At 48.5% G+C, this 27,386-nt stretch overlaps 1 protein-coding gene across 5 annotated transcripts in view; it reads right to left on the reverse strand.

Moving 5' to 3' along the window:
* bcar3 (BCAR3 adaptor protein, NSP family member) overlaps positions 1-27,386 on the reverse strand; it is a 148,823-nt gene that overhangs the window by 36,102 nt on the left and 85,335 nt on the right. The window contains exon 1 of one of the 5 annotated variants that reach the window (XM_055641446.1): positions 7,454-7,597. The exons of the other annotated variants lie outside the window; for them this stretch is intronic. Within the exon in view, the coding sequence (XP_055497421.1) occupies positions 7,454-7,534 (81 nt within the window). The 5' untranslated portion in view covers positions 7,535-7,597. Of the gene's footprint in view, positions 1-7,453; positions 7,598-27,386 lie in introns of those variants that run through there. 5 annotated transcript variants of the gene reach the window in all.

The following is a 27,386-nucleotide window of genomic DNA, read 5'->3' on the forward strand; positions in this document are numbered from 1 at the left end:
CTTATGGCAAAAATAATTCAGGGAAATATTAATCTGGAAATTGGACTAATTTGCAACATGTTACTTAGTTCATGAGTTCTCGGAGTAGAATTAGGCCATTCGGCCCATCAAATCTACTCCGCCATACAATCATGGCTCTCCCTCCTAACCCCATTCTCCTGCCTTCTCCTCCCAACCCCTGACACCCGTACAAGTCATGAGTCTGTCAAACTCTGCCTTAAAATGTACAATTCACGGCCTCCACGGCCTTCAGTGGCAATGAAATCCACAGATTCACCACCCTCTGACTACAGAAATTCCTCCTCCTCTCCTTTCTAATGGAACATCCTTTTATTCTGAGGCTGTGCCCTCTGCTCCTAGACTCTCCACATCCACTCTATCCAGGCCTTTCATTGGAGGACTTGCATGCAAATCCTGTATTAATGCAGTTTCCAACATATTAGGCCATCAGAAACATGTCCTGGGTGTTACTGTGTATGAATCCTCTATGTACGGCTGATGCTTTCCTGGCATGAGTTGTGCAGCTAATGGTGCTGTCATGCACGCACACGTGCAGCTGCGATTATCGAACAAAATCAAAATGTACCACGGTGAACCTTCACTGGACACAAAGGGACAAGCGCAAAGAGTAGGGCAACAAACAGAGGCAGCGTTGGAGTTGCTGCCTTACAGCGCCAGAGACCCATGGGTTTGATCCTGACTACGGGTGCTGTCTGTATACGTTCTCCACGTGACAGCGTGGGTTTTCTCCGGGTGCTCTGGTTTCCTCCCACACTCCAAAGACGTACAGGTTTGTGGGTTAATGGGCTTCGGTAAAATTGTAAATTGTCCCTAGTGTGTGAAGGATAGTGTTAGTGTGCGGGGATCACTGCTCGGCGTGGACTCGGTGGGCCGAAGGGCCTGTTTCAGCGCTGCATCTCTAAAAAAATGAAAGGGTACCCAAAGTGACAATGACATTTATCTGAGCATCGATTGCATTAATTTGTCAGCCATGATCACAGTGAATGGCGGTGCTGGCTCGAAGGGCCGAATGGCCTACTCCTGCTCCTATTGTCTATTGTTTTTTGTCTATTGTCATTGCTTGGTTTGTGTGCCCAAACTGCTCAGTGAGATCACGCGATGAATGTAACATTTCCATTGTATACACCTCAGCGCAAGAAGACGCCAGTTTGACCAGCTGTTACTACCTAGAGGGGCAAAAGCCACTCACTGTAGGAAGATGACCAGAGCAAAGGCCACACACTGGGGATTGCTAACTGCCCCCCCCCCCCCCCCTTCCCTGCTTCCCCCCCCCACCCCAACCACACCTCCTCTTCTACAACAAGGATGACCAAAGGCAGGGCTCTGTAAGAACCCTCTGTGGCACCATCGTGGCAATGATGTGACATGGAGCAGCGGTAGAGTTCCTGCCTTACAGCGCCAGAGAACCGGGTTCCATCCTGACTCATCGCAGTCACTGGCAGTATCATCAAAGACCCACACCATGCTGGCCACACACTCATCTATCTCCCTGCTACCTTCAGGTAGAAGGTACAGGAGCCTGAAGACTGCAACAACCAGGTTCAGGAATAGCTACTTCCCCACAGCCATCAGGCTATTAAACCTGGCTCGGACAAAACTCTGATTATTAATAACCCATTATCTGTTATTTGCACTTTATCAGTTTATTTATTCATGTGTGTATATATTTATATTATGGTATATGGACACACTGATCTGTTTTGTAGTAAATGCATACTATGTTCTGTGTGCTGAAGCAAAGCAAGGATTTCATTGTCCTATCAGGGACACATGACGATAAACTCACTTGAACTTGAACTTGAACTTGAACTTGGCTACGGGTGGTGTCTGTACGGAGTTTGTAAGTTCTACCCGTGACCTGCGTGGGTTTTCTCCGGCAGCTCCGGTTTCCTCCCACACTCCAAAGACGTACAGGTTTGCAGGCTAATTGGCTTTGGTGAAATTGTAAATTACCCCTAGTGTGTGTAGGATAGTGTTTGTGTGCAGTGATCACTGTAGGATAGTGTTTGTGTGCAGTGATCACTGGCCAGTGCCGACTCAGTGGGCCGAAGGACCTGTTTCCCCGCTGTATCTCTAAACTAAACCAAAGGCATCCAAGATGGTGTTAGCTTGTAGTAAACATATGTTATGAGGCAGACAACTGCAGGCAGAGGAATATAGTAGCATCAGCAATTTGTGCAGTACTCCTGTATTTTCTGGAATCCGACACAATGTGCTAATGCTACACGATTCCCCATTCAATACAAATAACCAGGATGAATATCCATTCCCAATGACCTGACACACATTTTCCACAGTGGGTGAAACATTTGTTTCAATACACGAAGCACTGGTTTGTATCAGAATAACAGCGGTGTTTTACATTGATTCACTTTAAACTCTTTCCACTGGACTAGATGCTCAAAGGCAGAGCGTCAACCATGACATTAACTGCGGCTGGAATCTGATAGTGTAGCTCCCGGAGTCCATGACCACATCCAGTAAACTCCATGGGCGCAACAACACCTCCAACATCACAGCCTGGTTTAGGAACAACTCTGCCAAAGGCCACAAGGAATTGCAGAGAGTTCTGGATGTAGCCTAGTCCATAACTCCAGCCTCCCCACCATCGACTCCATATACACTTCACATTGCCTCAGGTAAAGCAGCCAACATAAATAATCAAAAGCCCGATCTTATAGAGGTGTACAAAATCATGAGAGGAATAGATCGGGTAGAAGCACAGGGTCTCTTGCCCAGAGTTGGGGAATCGAGAACCAGGAGACACAGGTTTAAGGTGAGAGGGTGAAAGATTTGGTAGGAATCTGAGGGGAAACATTTTCGCACAAAGAGTGGGTGGGCGTCTGGAACGAGTTGCCGGAGGAGATAGTTGAGGCAGGTGCTATTGCAATGTTTAAGAAACATTTGGACAGGCACATGGATAGGACAGGTTTAGAGGGATATGGGCCAAATGCAGGCGGGTGGGACTAGTGCAGATGAGACATGTTGGTCAGCGTGGGCCAGTTGGATGAAGGGCCTGTTTCCACAGTGTATGACTTGTCCCATCACAGACAGTCCTTCCTCTCGCTGCTCCTCAGTACAGGTAGAAGATATGGAATCTTGAATGCGCGCACCACCATACTCAGCAATGGCTTCTTCCCCTCTCTGTTATCAGATGCTGAACGGTCCTTCCGTAATCTAGGCTACTGTCTGGGTCATCTCGACCCCATTAGAGACATTGGACTTGATCTATGCAACTGATGCTGAGAACTATGCACTTTGTACCTTCAACTTTGCTCCGCCTATTGTACTTGACTTTGTCTTGCTTGTATTTGTGTACTTCTGTGTATTTCTGATCTGGATGGATAGCATGCAACACAAAGCTCTTTGCTGTACCTCGGTACACATGATACTAATAATAAACCTAACCCCTAAGCCTCCCTCCATACATCCCAAAGAAAATGCATTTACCCAGAAAGTGGCAAGAATTTGGGTACATAAAGTGGTGAGAGGGTGGGGCACGGTGAGATGAATGGAGGGTCTCAAGAGAGGAGGGAGTGGAGGTGTGGGCCGAACGTTGGCTGGCAGGGCAGGCAGACAGAAGACTTGGGTGAGTGGGCAGATGCAGATGCAGTTTAATGTGGATAAATGTGAGGTTATTCACTTTGGCGGCAAAAACAGGAGGGAAGATTATTATCTGAATGGTGTCAAGTTGGGATAAGAGGAGGAACAATGGGGTCTGGGTGTCCTTGTTCATCAGTCAATGAAAGTAAGCATGCAGGTACAGCAGGCAGTGAAGAAAGCAAATGGCATGTTGGCCTTCATAACAAGAGGAGTTGAGTAGAGGAGCAAAGAGGTCCTTCTGCAGTTGTACAGGGCCCTAGTGAGACCATACCTGGAGTATTGTGTGCAGTTTCGGTCCCCTAATTTGAGGAAGGACATTCTTGCTATTGAGGGAATGCAGCGTAGGTTCACGAGGTTAATTCCCGGGATGGCGGGACTCATATGTTGAGAGAATGGAGTGACTGGGCTTGTATACACTGGAATTTAGGAGGATGAGAGGAGACTTATTGAAACGTGTAAGATTATTAAGGGATTGGACACGCTAGAGGCAGGAAACATGTTCCCAATGTTGGAGGAAGTTCAGAACCAGGGGCCACAGTTTAGGAAGAAGGTGTAAGTCATTTAGAACGGAGATGAGGAACAACTTTTTCGCCCAGAGAGTTGTGAATCTGTGGAATTCTCTGCCTCAGAAGGCAGTGGAGACCAATTCTCTGGATGCTTTCAAGAGAGAGTTAGGTACAGCTCTTAAAGATAGCGGAGTCGAGGGATATGGGGAGAAGGCAGGAACGGGGTACTGATTGTGGATGATCAGTCATGATCACAGTGAATGTTGGTGCTGGCTCGAAGGGCCGAATGGCCTAATCCTGCACCTATTGTCTATATACAAGTGCAGGTTAGAGCACTAGAGCTTCTACCAGAACCCATGGGTGTAAATGGCACCCTGGCCAAATTCTTCACTACAGCGCCAGAGACCCTGGTTCAATCCCGACTACAGGTGCTGTCTGTACGGAGTTTGTACTTTCTCCCTGTGACCTGCGTGAGTTTTCTCTGGGCGCTCCGGTTTCCTCCCACACTCCAAAGACGTACAGGTTTGCAGGTCAATTGGCTTCTGTAAAAAAATTGTAAATTGTCCCCAATGTGTAGGATAGTGTTAGTGTACGTGGATCGCTGGTTGGTTTTGCTGTGCAGAAGCCTTGTTTCCACGCTGCATCTCTAAAGTCTAAAGTAAATTTTATAGAAACATTGAAAATAAGTGCAGGAGTAGGCCATTCGGCCCTTCGAGCCTGCACCGCCATTCATTATGATCATGGCTGATCATCCAACTCAGTATCCTGTACCTGCCTTCTCTCCAAACCACCTGATCCCTTTAGCCACAAGGGCCACATCTAACTCTAAAATCTAGCCATTGAACTGGCCTCAACTGCCTTCTGTGGCAGAGAATTCCACAGATTCACCACTCTCTGTGTAAAAAATGATTTTCTCATCTCGGCCCTAAACGACCTCCTTCTTATCCTTAAACTATGACCCCTTGTTCTGGACTTCCCCAACATCGCGAACAATCTTCCTGCATCTAGCCTGTCCAACCCCTTGAGAATTTTGTAAGTTTCTATAAGATCCCCCCTCAATCTTCTAAATTCTAGCGAGTCCTTTCCCAAGCATCTGCTCAGGACCCCAGAACCCAGTCCTCTCCCCGGGATATCAACGCATTCTAGCTTGTGACTAAAAACAGCCCAATCTTTATTTTGATGCCATGCGAGTTTGCTTTTTATACAGGGCAGTCCGCTTGCGGTACCATGGGTTATTTCGGTTCATTCCCTCAGCCGGAGGTTTGTTTGGTCCAGGCCTAATAATAAATACCTGACTCCGTGCAGAGTGGAAAGTTCCCATGACAACCTCTGCGAGTTATTTTAAGTATTGAAACTGCGTGCGAGAGGCAGCCGAGCTCAGTTCAGCTCAGCCCAGACCGGCAGAAGCAACACATTAGTCACACAGTGATACAGCCTGGGCCCAACTTGCCCAAACCAGCCAACAATGTCCCCCCAAACTTGTCCTATCCCATGTAGACACAAAATGCTGGAGTAACTCAGCGGGCCAGGCGGCATCCCTGGAGAGAAGGGACGGGTGAGGATTACAGGTCGTGACCGTTCTGCAGACTGAGAGTCAGTGCAGAGGGAGACACATAGATGTGGCAGGGGCAAGGTGTGAAAACGGCAGATCAAAGGGGACGCTGGACAAGGAAAATGTAGAATGGTTCATTGTTAGCTGAGGGGAAGGCATACAATCAGTAAAATGTAACCAGGACAGCGGGGCTGGAACTGGAAATGGGGAGGGGAGGATAGAGAGGGAAAAGCAAGGGTTACTTGAAGTTAGTGGCCAATATTCACACCGCTGGGGTGTAAGCTGCCCAAGCGAAATATGAGGCGCTGATATATATATATGTATATATATATATATGTACACACATACATAGTCTGAAGAAGGGTCTCGACCCGAAACGTCACCCATTCATTCTCTCCAGAGATGATGCTGCCTGTCCCGCTGAGTTACTTCAGCTTTTCGTGTCTGTCTTATATGTGTGTGTGCGTGTGTGTGTGTGTGTGTGTGTGTGTGTGTGTGAGCGTGTGTATATACACACACACAATTGATCTAGTTTCCTCAATATTTATCATATTGTTTACAGTGTACTATGTTTACATATTGTGTTGTGCTGCAGCCAGTAAGAATGTCATTATTCTATCTGGGACACATAACAATAAAACACCATTGACCCTCCAGTTTGCGCTGGGCCTCGCTCTGACAGGACACGGATGGCCAGTGTGGGAATGTAGTTAATCTCAGACTAAACACTGCAAATGAGTGGCGAAATAGAGCGGGGCCGTGCCCACCGCGGGCTGACTCTTTGTGGGGGAGATGTCACGGGGGGTGACTGGGGATTTAAACTTCATTTTAACACAAGGTGGAAAAATAAAACGGCTCCCGGCCGTTGGCAAGCCGCCCGCTGTCTGCACTGGGACTATCCCGGGCAGAGGATGTGGAGTCCTCGCTCCCGCTGGCCTGGGTCCACCCATTACTCTCTCCACAGATGGATGTAGAGTCCTCTCTGCCTGTCCCGCCGAGTTCCCCGGGGAATGCTGTGCCTATCCTCGGTGTAAACCAGCATCTGCCGTTCCTTCCTACACTCAGCGGGACCGGCAGCATCTCTGCAGAGTCTGAAGAGGGGGTCTCGACCCAATCCTTCTCTCCACAGATGCTGCCTGTGTTGCTTCTGCGGGTCTGGGCTGAGCTGAACTGGGCAACAGCTGAGTTACTCCGGTATTTCTTGCGTTTATCTTCGGTGTAAACCAGCATCTGCAGTTCCTCCCTCCACAACACTGCATTTCCCATACAACCACAACGTGCTGGAGGAACTCAGGGGGTCAGGCAGCCTCCGTGGAAGGAAATGGACAGGCGACGTTTTGTATCGCTATAGTAAACCGCTACCAACAATACTGACCTTGATCTACCCTCGACCCTCTCACCCCTTTCCCCATCTCTCCGTCTCCACCCTTTCACATCCTGAACGGCTGGCCAGCAGGGATTCGTTGGGCCGAAGGGCCTGTTTCCACGGTGAATCTCCAAACAAAACCAAACTAAGCTAAATTGGTTATCTGGATCCATCGGGTATTGTTTTAAAGCGGGGAATGCAGGTTCTTGGTTAGTGCGGGTGTCAGGGGTTGAGAATGGGGTTTGGGAGGGAGAGATAGTCCGGGGATGCTGCCTGTCCCGCTGAGTTACTCCAGCAACGTGTGTCTATCTACGGTGTAAACCAACATCTTGCCGTTCCTTCTTACACACATAAGCACGTTACCCCCTCCCCTCACTGCGAAGGAATGCCAAGGGCTGTACGTACCTTGATCCCGATGTAGGAATTCCGATAGAAACAGCACAGGGCTGTTGAAAGGGCTCGTAGAAAGCTGCATCGCTCCGTCATGTTGGCGGAGAGCGGCGCTCCGTCAATGTTGACAAGCGGGCGGGGGACTAACAGTGTGTGACAGCCAGCGGCGAGCCCATCACAGACACCCCCTCCCCGACCCTCCCCGCCCCGCTCCTGCCTCTAGTCCCGGACCCCTCCTGATCCACGAGACGCCTTGGGAGCGCCTCCTGACGAATTACACAGCGAGATTCTCTCTGACAACTAACTGCCCCTAAGCAGCCCATGTATGGGCAACGGGCGGGCGCCGCGAATACTCCCGAGAGAACGCCACTCAAGGTTCTCCCTCTCCCCTCCCCTCTTTCCCACACTCCCCCCTTCCCTTCTCTCCCCCTCTCTCCCCTTCCCCTCTCCTCTCCCCCCTCCCCTTCCCCTCCCCTCCTCTCCTCTCTTTCCCACACGCTCCCCTTCCCTTCTCTCCCCCCTCTCTCCTCCTCCCCCTCTCCTCTCCTCTCTTTCCCACACTCTCCTCTCCCCTTCCCCTCTCTCTCTCTCTCCCTCTCCTCTCTCTCCCCCACCCTCTCCCTCCTCTCTTTCTCACTCTCCCCTTCCCCTCTCTCCCTCTCCCCTCCTCTCTTTCCCACTTCCCTTCCCCTCTCTCTCCCACACTCTCCCCTTCCCCTCTCTCCCTGTCCCTCTCCCACACCCCCCCCCCCCTCCTCCCCCCCCCTCTCTCTCCCCTCCCCCCCCTCTCCCTCCCTCCCTCCCTCCTCTCCTCCCCCTCCCCTCCCTCCCCCCTCCTCCCCCTCTCTCCCCCCCCCCTCTCCCTTTCTCCCTGCAAGCAGGGAGACTCCTCATGACGGCGACTCTCCCCCATTCACAGTTGCCAGTGTGTCGGGGCTTTACCTGGACTACCATTGCAGTGGGTTATCTCTTCTGTGCAGTCACCTAACAAAGTGCGTCTGAAGCAACTACTTACTACTCCCCGTTGTTCAACAAGAACTAACTGCTGGGTGGAAGTTGGAGTTCACCCCCTCCTTAATGATACACACAAACTTTCCTCATTTCACCCTCACGATACCTGGCTAATTGCCAACCCCAGACCTTCCAAGGACCTTTTAGCATGAAAGGTGCGAACCTTCAATCCTCGGAATGAACTAGAAAGAGAGCTGGCTGAATACAAAATAATCACTAGCAAGACGGAGTGCAGTCTTGCATATTTGAAATTGTTCTAACTAATCATTGACGGTGGCAGTCCGCGCGGGTTCAATATCAGGAGGGAATCAGCATGGCTAGTTTGCTCTCTCCGACACTCACAGAGTGAAGACAGACACAAAATGCTGGAGTAACTCAGCGGGTCAGGCAGCATCTCTGGAGAGAAGGAATAGGTGACCCTTCTCCCGGCTGAGAGTCAAGGGGAGAGGGAAACTAGAGGTATGAAGAGAGCCAAATCAAATTCCCACCCGAAACGTCACCTACACATACACAAATTATCGAGGACCCGAGGATGAGCAGTCAAACGGAATGGGGTTCCAGGAACAACTAAAGTAACAATTTAGTTCCAATTATTTTTTTCCACCACTTCTTTCCTCCATTGCCTCCCATCTACACTACACTCTGCCTCGCTAGCTTGCCAGTGTAATCAAGGACCAGTCTCACCCCAGTCATTCCTCCGTCTCCCCACTCCCATTAGGCAAGAGCTACAGCCCATTGCAACTGGAAGCCACACTTTTGGGAGTTTAGGAAGCAGAGGAGACTTCATTGAAACTTACTGAATGGTGAATGTCCTGGATAGAGTGAATGTGGACAGGATGTTTCCACTAGTGAGAGAGTTTAGGACCAGAGGCCATAGCCTCAGAATAGATGAGAAATTTGCAGAGTGTTGTGTACGTAACCCAGACCATCACGCTAGTGTTGACTTCATCTACACTTCACGCTGCCTGGGCAAGATCACCAGCCCTAATCAAAGACCAGTCTCACCCCGGTCACTCCCTCTTCTCCCCTCTCCCATCAGGCAAGAGGTACAGAAGTTTGAAATCGCACACCTCCGGATTCAGGGACAGTTTCTTCCCAGCTGTTACCAGCTGGACAGGCTAGATGCAGGAAGATTATTCCCGATGTTGGGGAAGTCCAGAACAAGGGGTCATAGTTTAAGGATAAGAAGGAGGTCTTTTAGGACCGAGATGAGAAAATCATTTTTTACACAGAGAGTGGTGAATCTGTGGAATTCTCTGCCACAGAAGGTAGTTGAGGCCAGTTAATTGGCTATATTTAAGAGGGAGTTAGATGTGGCCCTTGTGGCTAAAGGGATCGGGGGTATGGAGAGAAGGAGAGAAGGCAGGTACGGGATACTGAGTTGGATAATCAGCCATGATCATATTGAATGGCGGTGCAGGCTCGATGGGCCGAATGGCCTACTCCTGCACCTATTTTCTATGTTTCTATGTTTCTAACTGAACCATCCTCTCACCAACTGGAGAGCGGTTCTGAATCTCCCATCTACAACATTGGGGCCCATCAAACTATCTTTAATCGGACTTTACTAAAATTTATCTAAAGTTGCTAAGGTTCGATAAACCGCTAAACGTTATTCCCTTCATTGTGTGTCTGCTCACTGTGGACAGCCTGAAGAATGGGTCCAAACCTGAAACATCACTTATCCATGTCCCCCAGAGATGCTGCCTGACCTGCTGAGTTACTCCCGCACTTTGTGTTTTTTTTAAATTGTAAACCAACATCTGCAGTTCCTTGTGTCAACATGTGATCTTTGGGATTTTGTGGCTGAAATGGTAGCCCTATCCTAGCGTGCGACGAGATTTGGGGGGGGGGGGGGGGGAGGGGGGGGGGGGGGGGGCACAGAGAAAGGATTGGTGGGGAATTTGAAACAGGAGCTTAAGTGTAATTACAATTGTCTGTCTGTATGGAGTGCAAGGCAGACAACGGATTCACAATACTAATGACCCGTTTCCATACAGTAGCAGTGAAGCATTTGGAAATGCTTGAATTAAAAATGGGTTGCTCCAGGGCAGGTGTTGTGGGAAGTTATTAAACGATGAATCATTCTTCTTGAATATTAATATCCACGCACGAGTGAGTTATGTGGGTGAGACTGTCCTCCAAGAGACAGTAGGTCCCACCTCAAGGTTAGTGTTACAGTAACTGGGGAAACTCCAGACTCTGGCATTCCTTCTTGCTTGTGCCTGGACTTAAGATTTACCAGGATGTTGCCAGTTCCTAGTTTCTAAGAATTTCTAAGAATTTCATTGGTCTGTTGTCAGTGTACACGACAACGTTTTACTGTCCTTGACTCTTGTTACTGCCTCCATTCTCTGCTCACCAATTCAAGGCCAATCAACGAGTCTTCAATGTTGCATGGCTGTGGTGGTGCACTTGTCGCTTTAGCTCTCTCCCCCCCCTCGACTCCATCCAAGCACCCAAGCAGTCCTTCCAGGTGCGGCAGAGGTTCACCTGCACCTCCTCCAACCTCGTCTATTGCATCCGCTGCTCTTGGTGTCAACTGCTCTACATCAGTTGAGACCAAGCGCAGGCTTGGCGATCGTTTCGCCCAACACCTCCGCACAGTTTGCATTAACCAACCTGATCTCCCGGTGGCTCAGCACTTCAACTCCTCCTCCCGTTCTGTATCCGACCTTTCTGTCCTGGGCCTCCTCCATGGCCAGAGCGAGTCCCACCACAAATTGGAGGAGCAGCACCTCATAGTTCGCTTGGGTAGTTTACACCCCAGCGGTGTGAACATTGACTTCTCCAATTTCAGGTAGTCCTTGCTTTCTCAACTCCTTCCCGTCCCCTTCCCAGCTCTCCCACAGCCCACTGTCTCCGCCTCTTCCTTTCTTCTTCCTGCCCCTCCACATACCCCCACATCAGTCTGACGGGTCTCGACCCAAAACGCCACCTATTCCTTCGCTCCATAGATGTTGCCTCACCTGCTGAGTTTCTCCAGCATTTTTCTCTACCTTCAATATTGCACGATGCTTTCTAAGCAACAGTTTACAATACAACATCATTTCACATATTACAATTGTAATCCCTGGCAAGTCATTACTTTTTGTCTTTCCTTTTCATTTTACAATGACTCAAAGTCACATCTTTTTCCGATTTTAATTAGTAACTCTCCTGTGCAAGGTAAATGCAAGTTGTTTTTTTTAAGTTAGTTTAGACTTAAAAAATTCAGCGTGGAAACAGGCCCTTCAGCCCAATTTGCCCACGCCGGCCAACATGTCCCATCTACACTAGTCCCAACTGCCTGCTTTTGGCCCATATCCCTCTAAACCTATCCTATCCATGTACCTGTCCAAATGTTTCTTAAAAGTTGCAATAACTACCCCATCTATATCCACATTGCAGCTCGATCCATAGACCCACCACTCTTTGTGTAAAATAAGTCACCACTCAGGCTCATATTAAATCTTTCCTCCCTCACCTTAAACCTGTTGGTGGATCAGGAATGACATGACAATCTGACTGAGAAGATTACGGAGTCGTTTTATCAAGGACTCTCTCTAACTTCTGCAGGTGCACAGTAGAGAGCATGCTGACCGGTTGCATCGTGGCTTGGTTCGGCAACTTGAGCGCCCTGGAGAGGAAAAGACTACAAAAAGTAGTAAACTCTGCCCAGTCCATCATCGGCTCTGACCTCCCTTCCATCGAGGGGATCTATCGCAGTCGCTGCCTCAAAAAGGCTGCCAACATCGTCAAGGACCCACACCATCCTGGCCACACACTCATCTCCCTGCTACCTTCAGGTAGAAGGTACAGGAGTCTGAAGACTGCAACAACCAGGTTCAGGAATAGCTACTTCCCTACAGCCATCAGGTTATTAAACTGGGCTCGGACAAAATTAACAGCCCATTCATTATCTGTTTATTTTCACTTTATCAGTTTATTTATTCATGTGTGTATATATTTATATAATGGTATATGGACACACTGATCTGTTCTGTATTCATGCCTACTATGTTCTGTTGTGCTGAAGCAAAGCAAGAATTTCATTGTCCTATCAGGGACACATGACAATAAACTCTCTTGAATCTTGAATCTATGTTAGTACAGCAGGTGACTTTCCCTGAAGGACCAGACCAGTTGAATAGTATTTCTATGGCTGCCATTACCAAGTTTAGAATTAATTACTTGACTATAATTACACTAACTACCACGGTGGGATAGATCTGACGTGAATGTGTAGAAAGGAACTGCAGATGCTGATATATACTGAAGATAGACAGAAAGTGCTGGAGTAACTCAGCGGGCCAGGCAGCATCTCTGGAGAGAAGGGGTGGGGTGACGTTTTGGGCCGGGGTCATCAGGCTGAAGAAAAGTCACCTTTCCATGTTCTCCGGGGATGGGGCCTGAGTTACTCCAGCGCTTTGTGTCTATCCTTAGACCTGACTGCAAGCCCGCAGGATCACTGCTGCTGTTGACATTTTCCCAGCTTATGTTGGTAACAGGATATGTTTGTTCTGTGCACCCGACCAGAAATCACTGTTCCTAAACAAGCCGTAATCATCATTTTTATTAGCATCTCAACCATGGATCAAAGGAACATTTGAGTTTGGAAGTTCCTGCACTTAGGGCTAATTACAGCCCTGGCTCCAGTGAAGGTTGTAACATAAACTGCACAGATAACTAAATTGGGAAGGGGGCAACACCCAGATCACCAGTTAATTCCATGCATGGTTGGTGTGCCAGGAAGTTTTACACTGGGTCCCACCCAAGCTCTCTGTAACTCGAGTGCATCTCACCACCTCTAATCGCCTCGTTCCTATCAGACAAGGAAACACACGCAGAAACACCCCTCTCATTTAAGAAAATAAGTATTTAAGAAGGAACTGCAGATGCTGAAAAATCGAAGGTAGACAAAAATGCTGGAGAAACTCAGCGGGTGCAGCAGCATCTATGGAGCAAAGGAAATAGGCAAAGTTTCGGGACGAAACGTTGCCTATTTCCTTCGCTCCATAGATGCTGCTGCACCCGCTGAGTTTCTCCAGCATTTTTGTGTACCTAAGAAAATAAGTTTAGAGATACAGCGAGGAAACAGGCCCCTTTGGCGCTGACCAGCGACCCCCCGCACACTAACACTATCCCACACACATACACACACACACTAGGGACAATTTACAATATTACCAAGCCATTTAGCCTACAAGCCTGTGCATCTTTGGAGTGTGGGAGGAGACCGCAGCTCCAGGAGAAAACCAACGCGGTCACGGGGAGAACGTGCAAACTACGTACCGACGACATCTCTGGTCAGGATCAAACCCGGACGTGCAGGTTTGCAGATTAATTGGCTTCGGTAAAGATTGTCCCTAGTGTGTAGGATAGTGCTAGTGTACGGTGTGATCGCTGGACTCAGTGGACCTGTTTCTGCGCTGTATCTCTAAATTACACATAGGATGATCCCAGTTATTTGGGTAGCAAGCAAACAAAAACGTTTCACTGTACACATGACAATAATAAATCTAAACTTAAACAATCCATTCGATAGCTTTAAGGGCATCGGTTTGGCAATCTGGACTCAATAGTAATCAGGGACATGGCAGACAGAAACTGACCATCAGGAATAACATTTCTCAGCACACACATATCTAAAGTGCGGAGATATTGTGAGAGTTTGTAATTCACCATTAACCAGACCACCTGATGTGGTCTTTGGACCTGTACAGGGACTTGCATTTAAATGCGAGGTGGCAGATGGCGTGTGTGTGTGTGAAATGGTAACACTGATGTGTCCATCCATCCAAACCACTCATTAGTGTTAAGTGTGTCTTAGGGGGAAATTGCAATGTCCCAATTTAATTCATTAAATGTGCTATCTGCTACTAATGGAAGGAGAATTCCTCTGGGATTTGGCATTCATTGACGCTCCGCTCGCATTTTATCACAGAATCAGATCTTTGAACCCAGAGATTCACCTGTAATTCAACAGGGCAGGAGCAAGGCTTTTTGCAGCCGGAATATTCATTCCTGCATGTGATGTGTGTTGGTCAGTCAGTCAGTCTTCCCGTTTGTGTGCGTGTGTGTGTGCGCGCGCGCATATTTATATCTATATATATACACACACACACGTGATGTTTCGGGACAAGATCCTTCAGATGTGTGTGTGTGTACATACCACACACACACACACATGTGTATCTATATTACTAAATCTCTGATCTTGACCGCTGTTGGCTGACTGTGCTGCAATTTCCGAGAGAACGCCGCCACCTACGGCCGTCATTTTTGGCTACCTCGCTCAGAGCCCCCCTCCGCCGTATGAGTGCTTGATGAAAAATGAGAGCGATATTAATGTTTTTACAAAGTTCCCCATTCTCTCTGCTGCCCCCGCTGGCGGCAGGGGCAGGGACGATAAAACCAGGAAGTGTCGTGCCTCACTCAGTCTCTGCCAGACCCAGGAAGCGAGAGGGTCTGGCAGAGACCGAGCTGCGAATAACACTGAACGCACGTCTACTCCACGGTGAGTCCCCTCGATACGGCTGTAAAGCGGCTGCAGCCCTTTTTAACAAGTTTGTGTTCACAAAATGAATTTCGCCTGTCGGGTGTCTGCAGCCCAATTGTTTGCCTCGCCTTTTTTTAACAAGTTTGTGTTCACAAAATCAATTTTGGTTGTCGGGTGGCTGCAGCCCAATTGTTGGGGTGGAAGATTGCAACCTTCACGTGGTCCGCCCTGTTTCGACTAATGCAATCAACTAGACATGCACAAACAGAAGATCAAATAGAACAAGTTGTCCTACAACTTTAAGCTGTGTGCTTGCCACACGAAAGAAGAAGTAGAAGCCCGTGTGATGCTGGGACCCAATGGGTCCCACTAAGTCTAGTATATATATACTAGACTATATATATATATACACACATACCTGAAGGGTCTCAACCAGAAACATCACCCGTTCCTTTGTTTACAGTGTACTATGTTCACATATTCAGTCATGCTGCTGCAAGTAAGAATTTCATTGTTCTATCTGGGACATTTGACAATAAAACGCTCTTGACATAACTTCTGAGATTCAATCAGGAAGGCGGGTGACTGCATAGGGATCTCTAATGAAGGCGACAATCAATGACTTCACTGGCCGCTGAGCAATATCCACGGGTACTCGCGTGCCAAGCTTCGAGAGACTTAGTGTTAAAAGCATAATTGCACATTGAGGCATCAGGTAGAACCACAGGCACGTGGGGAATGCTGAATAAAGCTTTAGGCAGTTACAAGTTACAATTCAATATTGTGTTTACAAATTGTGTGTAAATACTGCAGAATAATCCTAATGTAGGTTTGGGCTTATTGTTGTCACCTGTTCTGAGGTACAGTGAAAAGCTTTGGAAAAAATGAATCGATGTCAGTGCAGGTCGAGACCATTAGACTTAGTCTGAAGAAGGGTCTCGACCCGAAACAACACTTATTCCTTTTCTCCAGCGATACTGCCTGATCCGCTGAGTTACTCCAGCATTTTGTATCTATCTTCAGTGTAAACCAGCATCTGCAGTTCCTTCTTACACAATGAACGGTATCCAAACCCATACATAAATACAAGAAAGCCACATTCAGGTACTATGGGTAGTGTGACGAGAAAAGATACAGGGTGCAGGACATACAGTGGCTTGCAAAAGTTTTCATACCCCCTGAACTTTTCCACATTTTGTCACGTTACAACCACAAACGTAAATGTATTTTATTGGGATTTTATGTGACAGACCAACACAAAGTGGTGCATAATTGTGAAGTGGAAGGAAAATGATACATGGTTTTCAAATTTTTTTACAAATAAAAACCTGAAAAGTGTGGCGTGCAAAAGTATTCAGGCCCCCCGAGTCAATACTTTGTAGAACCACCTTTCGCTGCAATTACAGCTGCAAGTCTTTTGGGGTATGTCTCTACCAGCTTTGCACATCTAGAGACTGAAATGTCTACAATGGGGTAGAGGAGAAATGGATTTTTATCCTCGTTTATGGAAGGACCGTTCAGAAGCCTGATAACTGAGGGGGAAGAAGCCGTGCCACTCTTTCAAGCTCCTGTCAAAAGGCAGCGGGAAGAAAGAGAAATGACCAGCATGGGAATGTTGGCTGCTTTTCTGAGGCAGCGCGAAGTGTAGATGGAGTCGATGGTGGGGAGTCTGCTCTGTGTGATTCACTGGTCTACATCCACAATTCTCTGCAACATCTTGCAGCCAAACCATGCTGTAATGCCACCCAACACAGTACGCTTTCTATGGTACATCCGTAGAAGTTCGTCAGAGTCATTGGAGACATGTCTAATTTCAGAATGTCACCCAGTGGTATGAACGTTTATTTCTCTCCTTTTGTTACCCTTGCCCCTCCCCCTAATTCCCCCCCCCCCCTCCCCCAACATAGTCATCCTACTAGTTCCATTGTTCACATCCTTGTATCCCTTCGCTACCACCTCTTCCCCAGCCAACAATGGCCCATGATGACCTGTCCTTGGTCATCTGTTGCTGGCCCTGCTTAGTTCTTGCCTCCAGTTCACTGTCAGCCTGAAGAAGGGACCCGACACAAAACATCACATCCTATTTTCTCTCCAGAGAAGCTGCCCGTCCCGCTGAGTTGATCAAGCACGTTGTGTCTCTTTTGTCTACTTTCTTCTGTGTGCTGAGGAAGTCGAGGCATTGGTGTGACCTCTCGACAGTTTGGTTTAGAGATACAGAACGGAAACAGGCCCTTCGGCCCATCCGGTCCGCGCCGACCAGCTCTCCTAAACCCACAGGGGACAAGTTTTACATTTACCGAGCCAATTAACCTACAAACCTGTACGTCTTTGGAGTGCGGGAGGAAACCGAAGATGTCGGAGAGAACCCACGCAGGTCACGGGGAGAACGTAAAAACTCAGTAGTCGGGATCGAACCCGGGTCTCCGGCGCTGCATTCGCTGTAAGGCAGTAACGCTACCGCTGCGCCACCGTGACCACCCTTTCAAGCAGTTGCTTCAGTGTGGGTTCACCCACGACAGATCAATGGGAATATTAACGGCAAGAAACCCGAAGCTTACGTAGGCACCATGGATGCAGATTGGACACACGTGCTCCACCGCTCTCCCTGAAGCTCCTGGTGCATGTTGTACTCTCTGACCTGCTCGATGTAGAGCCAGCCAGCATAAGGCAACCCGCCTTCTACATCCGACCCGCTGGAGCATGTGGACAGTGTGTGTGCCTGCCCCTCACTATGGTGGGAACAGTCGGCAGTGCGAGCCGGAAAATCCTCAGGGAAATCTGGGAAAATCCAATCAGTCATCAGCATGGGCTCCGGTGAAACCCATGTCAAGAGAAGGGCCGGGCTGGCAGCTCAATGTTCCGGGGTACAGGAGCTCCAGGAGGGACAGGGATGAGGGTAACAGAGGACGGGGTGGGGAAAGTTGGGTTATTGGGGTTAAGGGGGATGCAACGGCAGTGCTGACATTACGGACAGTTCGTCTAGTGAGGCTGTACGCGTGGAGCTGAGGAACTAGAAGGGGTGAGTGATCACCTAGTTGGGAGTGTACCACAGGCCTACAAATAGTCCAGGGGGATTAGAAGAGCAAATGTGCTGGGAGATTGCAGGCGGCTGCAGAGAAACATAGAAAATAGGTGCAGGAGGAGGCCATTCAGCCCTTCGAGCCAGCACCACAATTCATCGTGATCATGGCTGATCGTCCCCCATCAATAACCCGTGCCTGCCTTCTCCCCATACCCCTTGACTCCACTAGCCCCTAGAGCTCTATCTAACTCTCTCTTAAATCCATCCAGTGACTTGGCCTCCACTGCCCTCTGTGGCAGGGAATTCCATAAATTTACAACTCTCTGGGTGAAAACGTTTTTTTCTCACCTCAGTCTTAAATGACCTCCCCTTTATTCTAAGACTGTGGCCCCTGGTTCTGGACTTGCCCAACATTGGGAACATTTTTCCTGCATCTAGCATGGTCTCTCCCTCTCTCTCTCCAATACAGAGAGAATGCATTCTGTCCGAGAAGGGGTTAAATAACCAGGGAATTACGTGCGAGTTAGCAATTCACCGGCAATAGAGGATAATGGGAGCAGATCTGGTTGAAGGAACATTCCCAATTTAAGGAATGTCCCAGGAATGTCTTCTGTGACTTGAGGCCGTGACCAGTAGCCAAGACTGCCCCACACCATTGCAACGCGGAGAATAATCTACACAGGATAGAATCATAGAGTCACACAGTGTGGAAACAGGCCCTTCGGCCCAACTTGCCCATGCCGACCAACATGCCCCGTCGATATACTAGTCCCATCTGCCTCCCTTTGGCCCATATCCCTCTGAACCCATCCTATCCATGAACCTGTCCAAATGTTTTGACAACATTGCAATGGTCCCTGCCTCAACTACCTCCTCGGGAAGCTCGTTCTGTACACCCACTACCCTTGGTGTAAAAAAAAAAATTACCCCAGGTTCCTTTTAAATCTTTCCCCCCCTCATTCCTCACTTTAAACCCATGTCCTCTGGTTCTTAATAATAATAATAATAATAATAATAAATCATATTTTCTTGTTATTGTAAATACATACAACAACATTCCAGGCGCACTGCCCGAGCGGAGCTCCAACGTAACAGATAAATAAATAATGACAATGGAAACAGCAAAAACGGCAAGAAAAATGTTGTCAAGTCAGACTGGGCAATATTTCACAGTCTGGTGTTGTGGCAGTACAAAATATTGGCTATGGGGGCTGTGTATTCACTGCAGAGTTCAGATTGGTGATGGCCTTGGGGTAAAAACTGTCCGTTAATCTTCTGGTGTGTGATTTGATGAACCCGTATCACTTTCCTGGGGGCAGAAGGGTAAACAAGTGATGTGCAGGATGAGATGAGTCATTTAGTGCACGTGATGCCTTCCGCTGGCAACGAGAGCTATAGATCTCATCCAGGGCTGGCAGGTGTGTGTTGGTGATCTTCTGGGCTGTGTTGATGACTCTCTGCAGAGCCTTCTTGTCAGCCGCAGAACTCTTGCCCCCCTTGATTCCCCGACTCTGGGCAAAAGACTCTGAAGTGTTTACCCGATCTATTCCTCTCATGATTTTTGTCCACCTCTATAAGATCACCCCTCATCCTCCTGATCTCCAAGGAATAAAGTCCTAGCCCGCTCAACCTCTATGAGTTGGGGCAAAATGACTGGCAGCATTCCAGCAAGCAACTGGCTAAATGAGTCAAGTGAACACAAGCAGTTCTGTTGTAACAAGCGATGGCCATTCCTCTGAAGAAGGGTCTCGACCCGAAACGTCACCCACTCCTTCTCTCCAGAGATGCTGCCTGTCCCGGTGAGTTACTCCAGCATTTTGTGTCTATATTCGGTGTAAACCATCATCTGCAGTTCCTTCCTACACATCTCTCTTAAGCAATGCAGATGAGTGGAGGGCTTCAAGTACATCTTTAAGTGCAGTCATGAGTTCAGATCACCGCTGGCAGTGAGATTATCATCAGTCAGCAACAAAGACAGCTAAAGATCCAACCTGTTATTATAGCGTTAACGTTCATTGCTGTGGTTCATACCAAGATGCTTGATAAGGAATTAATTACAGAACACTCCCCCTTGCCGGGAAAATAAACATTCCCTGAGCAACACAGAATTCCCCAGCTGCTGTAAGAAAGTATATTGCTCCAGAGGCCACAATACTGTCACTTATTCTCAACATAACTATACTGCAACACAAGCAAGAATGCACGGTTGCTTCACAAGTGAAGCATATCATCCTGTGTGGTCAAAACACAAAGTGCTGGAGTACCTCAGCAGGTCAGGCAGCATCTGCGGAAGGAATGGATAACGCGATGTTTCGGGTCACGACCGTGCTTCAGACTATCTGAAGAAAGGTCCCAACCCCACAATGTTGCGCCTATCCATTCCCTCCACAGATACTGCCTGACCTGCTGAGTTACTCCAGCACTTTGTGTTTTGCTCAAGATCCTAACAGTTCCACCTGCCCGCATTCTTTGTAGCGATATTTTGAATCCACATCCACCACAGTTTAGACTTTAGAGATACAGCGGGGAAACAGGCCCTTCGGCCCGCCGAGTCTGTGCCAACCAGCATTCAACCTGTACACTAACCTACAGACTCGACACAATTTTAAATGTTTTAGCCAAACCTACAAACCTGTGTTTAAGATGTGCGTCGAAGGTTACACAGAAAAAGCTGGAGGAACTCAGCTGTGCAGCAGCATCTATGGAGGAAGGAAATAGGCCACGTTTCGGCCCGAAACGTTGCCTATTTCCTTCGCTCCATAGATGCTGCTGCACCCCCTGAGTTTCTCCAGCTTTTTCTGTGTAACCTACAAACCTGTGCGTCTTTGGAATGTGGGAGGAAACTGGAGCACCCGGAGAAAACCCACGTGGTCACGGAGACAATGTACAAACTCCGTCCAGACAGCACCTGTTGTCGGGATCGAACCCGGGTCTCTGGAGCTGTGAGGCGGCAACTTTTTGGGGGGTTTAGAGATACAGCGAGGAAACAGGCCCTTCAGCCCACCAGGTCCGTGCCGACCAGCAATCCCCACACATCAACACCATTCTACACCCACAAGGGACAACTCTTACATTTACCAAGCCAATTAACCTACAAACCTGTGCGTCTTTGGAGTGTGGGAGGAAGCCAAAGATCTCGGGGAAAACGTACAAACTCCGTACAGACAGAACCCGTAGTTGGGATCGAACCCGGGTGTCCGGCGCTGTATTCGCTGTAAGGCAGCAACTCTACCGCTGCGCCACCATGACCGCCTCATTCATCCTCATCTCTGTCTTAAACGCGTGCTCCTCATTCTGAGACATTGCCCTTTTGCTCTGGACTCTCCCTGAGAGACAACATCTTCTCGGCATCCACCCTGATTATTCCCCAAGAATCCTCTGCTCCGACCCTCTCCCCAAATCAAAATCCCACCAACATGTCTACTTCTGCAGAAGTCTCAGGACATTTGTTATGTCGCCAAATACTCTATCAAACGCCCCAGCGGTATGAACATTGACTTCTCTAACTTCAACTAACCCTTGCTTTCTCTCTCTCTCTCCAACCCTCCCCCTCCCCAGTTCATCGACCAGTCTTGTTGTCTCCGACTACATTTTATCTCTGTTTACTTTGTTGTCACCTTCTCCCAGATAACAATGATCTAGTCTATATTTTCCTTGATCTCCATTCCCTTTGCCCTGTTTTCACACCTTCACACTTCTTTATCTGTCTATCTCCCTCCTCCTCCCCCCATCATCAGTCTGAAGAAGGGTCTTGACCTGAAACGTTGGCCATTCCTTCTCTCCAGCCCTTGATCTTGAGACCACTAAGCTCCATGGCCACATTTTGACCATCAGTACATTCCACTGGTTCACACTCAATCACTAAAGGGCCTGTCCCACTGTAAGAGTTTACCCAAGAGCCCTCCCTAGTTTAAAAAAAAAGTCAAACTCGTGGTAAGTACGTAGAATGTACGTAGCGGGTACGTCGGAGCTCGGGAAGTCTCTTAGCGGCTCGTAACGCTAACGACAGGTACTCGGGAAACACGGTAAGTTCGTGAAGTTTTTTTCAACATGTTGAAAAATGTCCACGAGAGCCCCGAGTACCTACGAGCGGCTATTACCGTAATTCTTCAAGTTCGAATCAGGGGAAACTCGGGAGAACTCTTGAATTACCTCGTACAGTGGGACAGGCCCTTTACTCACCAGCTTCATCTTAGAAAAGACCACTGATGTTGCACAAAGTTGTTGAAGGGTTGGGTTCTCTTCTTGGTAGCTTTGTCCATGCTTGGTCAAAGTGCCGGGACACAGAGACTGCACCAGTCATTGAGCAACTAATGGTCAACCCAGAGGCACATAATGCCTCGTACACAGGCAACACAGGAGGCTGGCGTGGTGGCCCAGCGCTAGAGTTCCCGCCTTACAGAGCAAGAGATCCGGGTTCGATCCTGACTACGGGTGCTTGTCTGTACAAAGTTTATGTGTTCTCCCTGTGACTGCGTGGGTTTTCTCCGGGTGCTCCCGTTTCCTCCCACATCCCAAAGACGTACAGAGGTTTGTAGGTTAATTGGCTTGGTATAATTGCAAATTGCAAATGGCAGTGAAGAAAGCAAATGGTATGTTAGCATTCATAGCAAAAGGATTTGACTATAGGAGCAGGGAGGTTCTACTGCAGTTGTACAGGGTCTTGGTGAGACCACACCTGGAGTATTGCGTACAGTTTTGGTCTCCTAAGCTGAGGAAAGACATTCTTGCCCTAGAGGGAGTACAGAGCAGGTTCACCAGACTGATTCCTGGGATGGCAGGACTTTCATACGAGGAAAGACTGGATAGACTCGGCTTGTACTCGCTAGAATATAGAAGATTGAGGGGAATCTTATAGAAACTTACAAAATTCTTAAGGGGTTGGACAGGCTAGATGCAGGAAGATTGTTCCCGATGTTGGGGAAGTCCAGAACTAGGGGTCACAGTTTAAGGATAAGAGGGAAGTCTTTTAGGACCGAGATGAGAAAATCATTTTTCACACAGAGAGTGGTGAATTGTGGAATTCTCTGCCACAGAAGGTAGTTGAGGCCAGTTCATTGGCTATATTTAAGAGGGAGTTAAATGTGGCCCTTGTGGCTAAAGGGATCAGGGGGTATGGAGAGAAGGCAGGGACAGGATACTGAGTTGGATGATCAGCCATGATCATATCGAATGGCGGTGCAGGCTCGAAGGGCCGAATGGCCTACTCCTGCACCTATGTTTCTATGTCCCTAGCATATGTGGGATAGTCTTAGGGAGTGGTGTCTGGTCAGCGCGGGCCCAGTGGGCCGAAGGGCTTGTTTCCACGCTGTGTCTCTAAACTAAACTACTAAACACTCCCAACACACCGGGTCTTTGTCGCAAATGTTTCCGTCCCCCAAGTGACTCAGCAACTTGTCATCCGCTGAGTCAGGCTGAACATTTAGCTCCGCAACTGGGAACAAACATCCCACATGGAAATAGATTTAAGTGACTCATTTCTGAGTGGAGAATGGAATTCACCGACTTATTAAACTGGTATTGAGAGGAGGGAGGAGAAAGAAAGAAAGAGAGGGGGGGGGGGGGGGGGGGGGGGGGGGGGAAAGAAAGAGAGGGGGGGGGGAGAAAGAGAGGGGGAGAGAGAGGGGGGAAGGGGGTGGGGAGAGTGTGAGAGGGGGGAGGAGAGAGGGGGGGAGAGAGGGGGGGAAAAGAGAGAGGGGGGGGAAAGAGAGAGCGGGGGGGGGGTAAAGAGAGGGGAGGTGAAAGAAAAAGCGGGGAGGTAAAAAGGAGGGGGGAAAAGAGGAGAGGATTAATGACTCCATGCACCATTTCTGTAGGGCCTTCAGTCAAGATGTGTGTGAGAGCTTGCTGTGTACAAGCTGCCTGTCTGGTCTCTCTGCCTTCTGTCCCAGAGAGAGAGTTTGCTCCACAGGGTGAGAGAGCCATCACACAGAGCCAGTGCTTGGAGCTCCCTGTAACAACACTGCAGCTATTTACATTAATGATTTAGATGAAGGAATTAACAGTAACATAAGCAAATTTGCAGATGACACAATGCTGGGTGGCAGTGTGAACTGCGAGAGGAGGATGCCATGAGGATGCAGGGTGACTTGGACAGGTTGGGTGAGTGGGCAAATGCGTGGCAGATGCAGTTTAATGTGGATAAATGTGAGGTTATCTACTTTGGTGGCAGGAACAGAAAAGCAGATTATTATCTGAATGGTGTCAGGTTAGGAAAAGGGAAAGTGCAACGAGACCAGGGTGTCCTTGTACACCAGTCACTGAAAGTAAGCATGCAGGTACAGCAGGCAGTGAAGAAAGCTAATGGCGTCTGAGGAAGGGTTTCGGCCCGAAACGTTGCCTATTTCCTTCGCTCCATAGATGCTGCTGCACCCGCTGAGTTTCTCCAGCTTTTTTGTGTAACCAAAGCTAATGGCATGTTGGCCTTCATAACGAGAGAAGTTAAGTATAGGAGCAAAGAGGTCCTTCTGCAATTGTACAGCGCCCTGGTGAGACCACACCTGGAGTATTGCGTGCAGTTTTGGTCTCCTAATTTGAGGAAGGTCATTCTTGCTATTGAGGGAGTGCAGTGTAGGTTCACAAGGTTAATTCCCGGGATGGCGGGACTGTCATATGATGAAAGAATGAAGTGACTGGGCTTGTGTTCACTGGAATTTAGAAGGATGAGAGAGAATCTTATAGAAACTTACAAAATTATTAAGGAACTGGACACGCTAGAGGCAGGAAACATGTTCCTGATGTTGGGAGAGTCCAGAACCAGGGTCCACATTTTAAGAATAAGGGGGAGGCCATTTAGAACAGAGATGAGGAAAAACATTTTCACACAGAGGGTTGTGAATTTGTAGAATTCTCTGCCTCAGAAGGCGGTGGAGGCCGATTCACTGGATGCATTCAAAAGAGAGTTAGATAGAGCTCTTAAGGCATGGGGAGAAGGCAGGAACAGAGTACTAATTATGGATGATCATATATGATCACATTGAATGCTGGTGGTGCTTAATGACCTACTCCTGCACCTAGTGTCTATGTATCAATGAGTCGGCTCATTAATGCAGCGACGAGCAGTAATCACGGCTCATTAGTGCCTCGATGTTACACAAGGTTTTTTAACTGCATGTTAACGACTTTACAGGGACAACACCTAATGGCTGCACCTCCCACCGGCTCCCCCTGCCTGTCTGTCTGACTACCTGCCTGTGGGCTGCTCGGCATTTCCCTGCCCCACGGGAGGCCACTCCCGCTTGGAAACTAGCCCACACCCCCTGCTCAGTGCAAGCCCCAGCTCAACAGACCCCACAGAGCAGGTGGAACCCGGGGGTCATGGAGAGGGGACGGTTCCCACCTCTTCGCAGAGTGTGGATTTGCCAAGAGAGTCGGGAGAAGGATGCAAGGGTCCTTGTCACTGCTCATCCCGAACAGCTCCGTCACAGAGGGCTCTCAGACTGTTCCCAGGGACACATTCAGAGATGGACATCGAGTGCTGCTGGAAGGCCATCAACTCGGTGAAAGACTCTCTTTGGTCTGCCCGAGCGCTGTTGACCACGAGATGTCCATCGGGTGGTGAAAACTGCCCAACGCATCACCGGTTCCTCATTCCCCTCTCCATCGAGTCTGTCCAGAGCAAGCGCTGTCTGCGGAGGGCGCTCAGCATCGCCAAGGACTGCTCTCACCCCAACCACAGACTGTTTACCCTCCTCCCATCCGGGAGGCGCTACAGGTCTCTCCGTTGCAGGTCCAGGAACAGCTTCTTCCCTGCGTTTGTTACCCTACGTAACTCTGCACCTTGGTGATTGCCAGTCATTATATATCTCCCCAGAAGTGCAAGCACAGAATAATGGAACAGTAATATATATATATATATTATTCTGTGTTTGCACTTCTGGGTGAGATGCTAACTGCATTTCGTTGTCTCTGCACTTGTACGCTGCACAATGACAATAAATTTTGAATCGGAATCTGATCTGAGTCTGAATCTGGGGAATGTTGCCGAATGGCCCGCTCCAGACTGCGGGAGTACGTGCTGGAGGACAAACTGAAGCTTGATGCAGCCAACGCCAAGGCTCGGTGGGGGAGAAACCATAGTCTAGGGTCCTGCTGGACGTATGGTAGAGACGCCCCTCAAACCAGGGAAGGGATATCACGTCAGGGGGCCACACGAGTGCCTGCTAACAATAATCTATTTTACATTTTCCCTAGATAGACACAAGAAGCTGGAGTAACTCAGCGGGAGACACAGCATCTCTGGAGAGAAGGAATGGGTGATATTTCCGGTCGAGACCCTGCTTCAGACACATTTTCCTTGATCTCCATTCCCTTTGACCCATTTTCACACCGTACACTTTCTTATCTATGCATCCTCTCCCCTGACATCAGTCAGAAGAAGAGTCTCGACCCGAACCGCCACCCATTCCTTCTCTCCAGAGATGCTGCCTGGCCCGCTGAGTTACTCCAGCATTTTGTGTCCATCAAGAAACGGCAGGTGCTGAAATCTTGAGCGAACCTCAAACTGCTGGGGAAGTTTCAGTCTGAGGAAGGGTCCGGACGGCAAATGTCATCTTGTCCTTTCCCTCCACAGATGCTGCCTGACTCGCTGAGTTTCTCCAGCACTGTGTGTTTTGGCTGCAGTATCTGTTGTTACCACTGGAGGGCACCAGCTCACACTGTTTCCTTCCATTTGATCTTCCCAATTCGCATGCACCAGCACCAGATTTCAACACTCTCCGAGTGATACTCTTTGGGAATCGCCCAAAATTCCTTGAGATTATTAAACCACGATAATTAACGGTAGCCAAGTCTTGCGACAAGAGCCTACAGCATAACAACAACAACAGAGTTGACGTGGAAAAGCTTTTCCCACTGAGAGTAGGGAAGATTCAAACAAGGGGACATGACTTGAGAATTAAGGGACTGAAGTTTAGGGGTAACATGAGGGGGAACTTCTTTACTCAGAGAGTGGTAGCTGTGTGGAATGAGCTTCCAGTGAAGGTGGTGGAGTCAGGTTTGTTTTTATCATTTAAAAATAAATTGGATAGTTATATGGATGGGAAGGGAATGGAGGGTTATGGTCTGAGCGCAGGTATATGGGACTAGGGGAGAATATGTGTTCGGCACGGACTAGAAGGGTCGAGATGGCCTGTTTCCGTGCTGTAATTGTTATATGGTTATATGGCAACAGCAGGTAGTACATTTCGTTGTCTCTGTACTGTACACTGCACAATGACAATAAATTTGAATCGGAATCTGAATCTGTAGATTCAAAAATTATTATTATTATTAATAACTTCTCTTTTGAGAAGCATGGAGAGGGAAGAATTACACTTCATGTTTTTCTGCACTCCTTACAATGCCATGTACGACAGTGATCGCAACTTCTACTGAAGTGTGGATGGCCATCGGCTCGCTAGAAGCTCATCCGCCCTTTGACAGGTCTTGTTTGG

This window comes from Leucoraja erinacea, chromosome 10 (assembly GCF_028641065.1).
Source record: "Leucoraja erinacea ecotype New England chromosome 10, Leri_hhj_1, whole genome shotgun sequence".
Lineage (NCBI taxonomy): Eukaryota > Metazoa > Chordata > Chondrichthyes > Rajiformes > Rajidae > Leucoraja > Leucoraja erinaceus.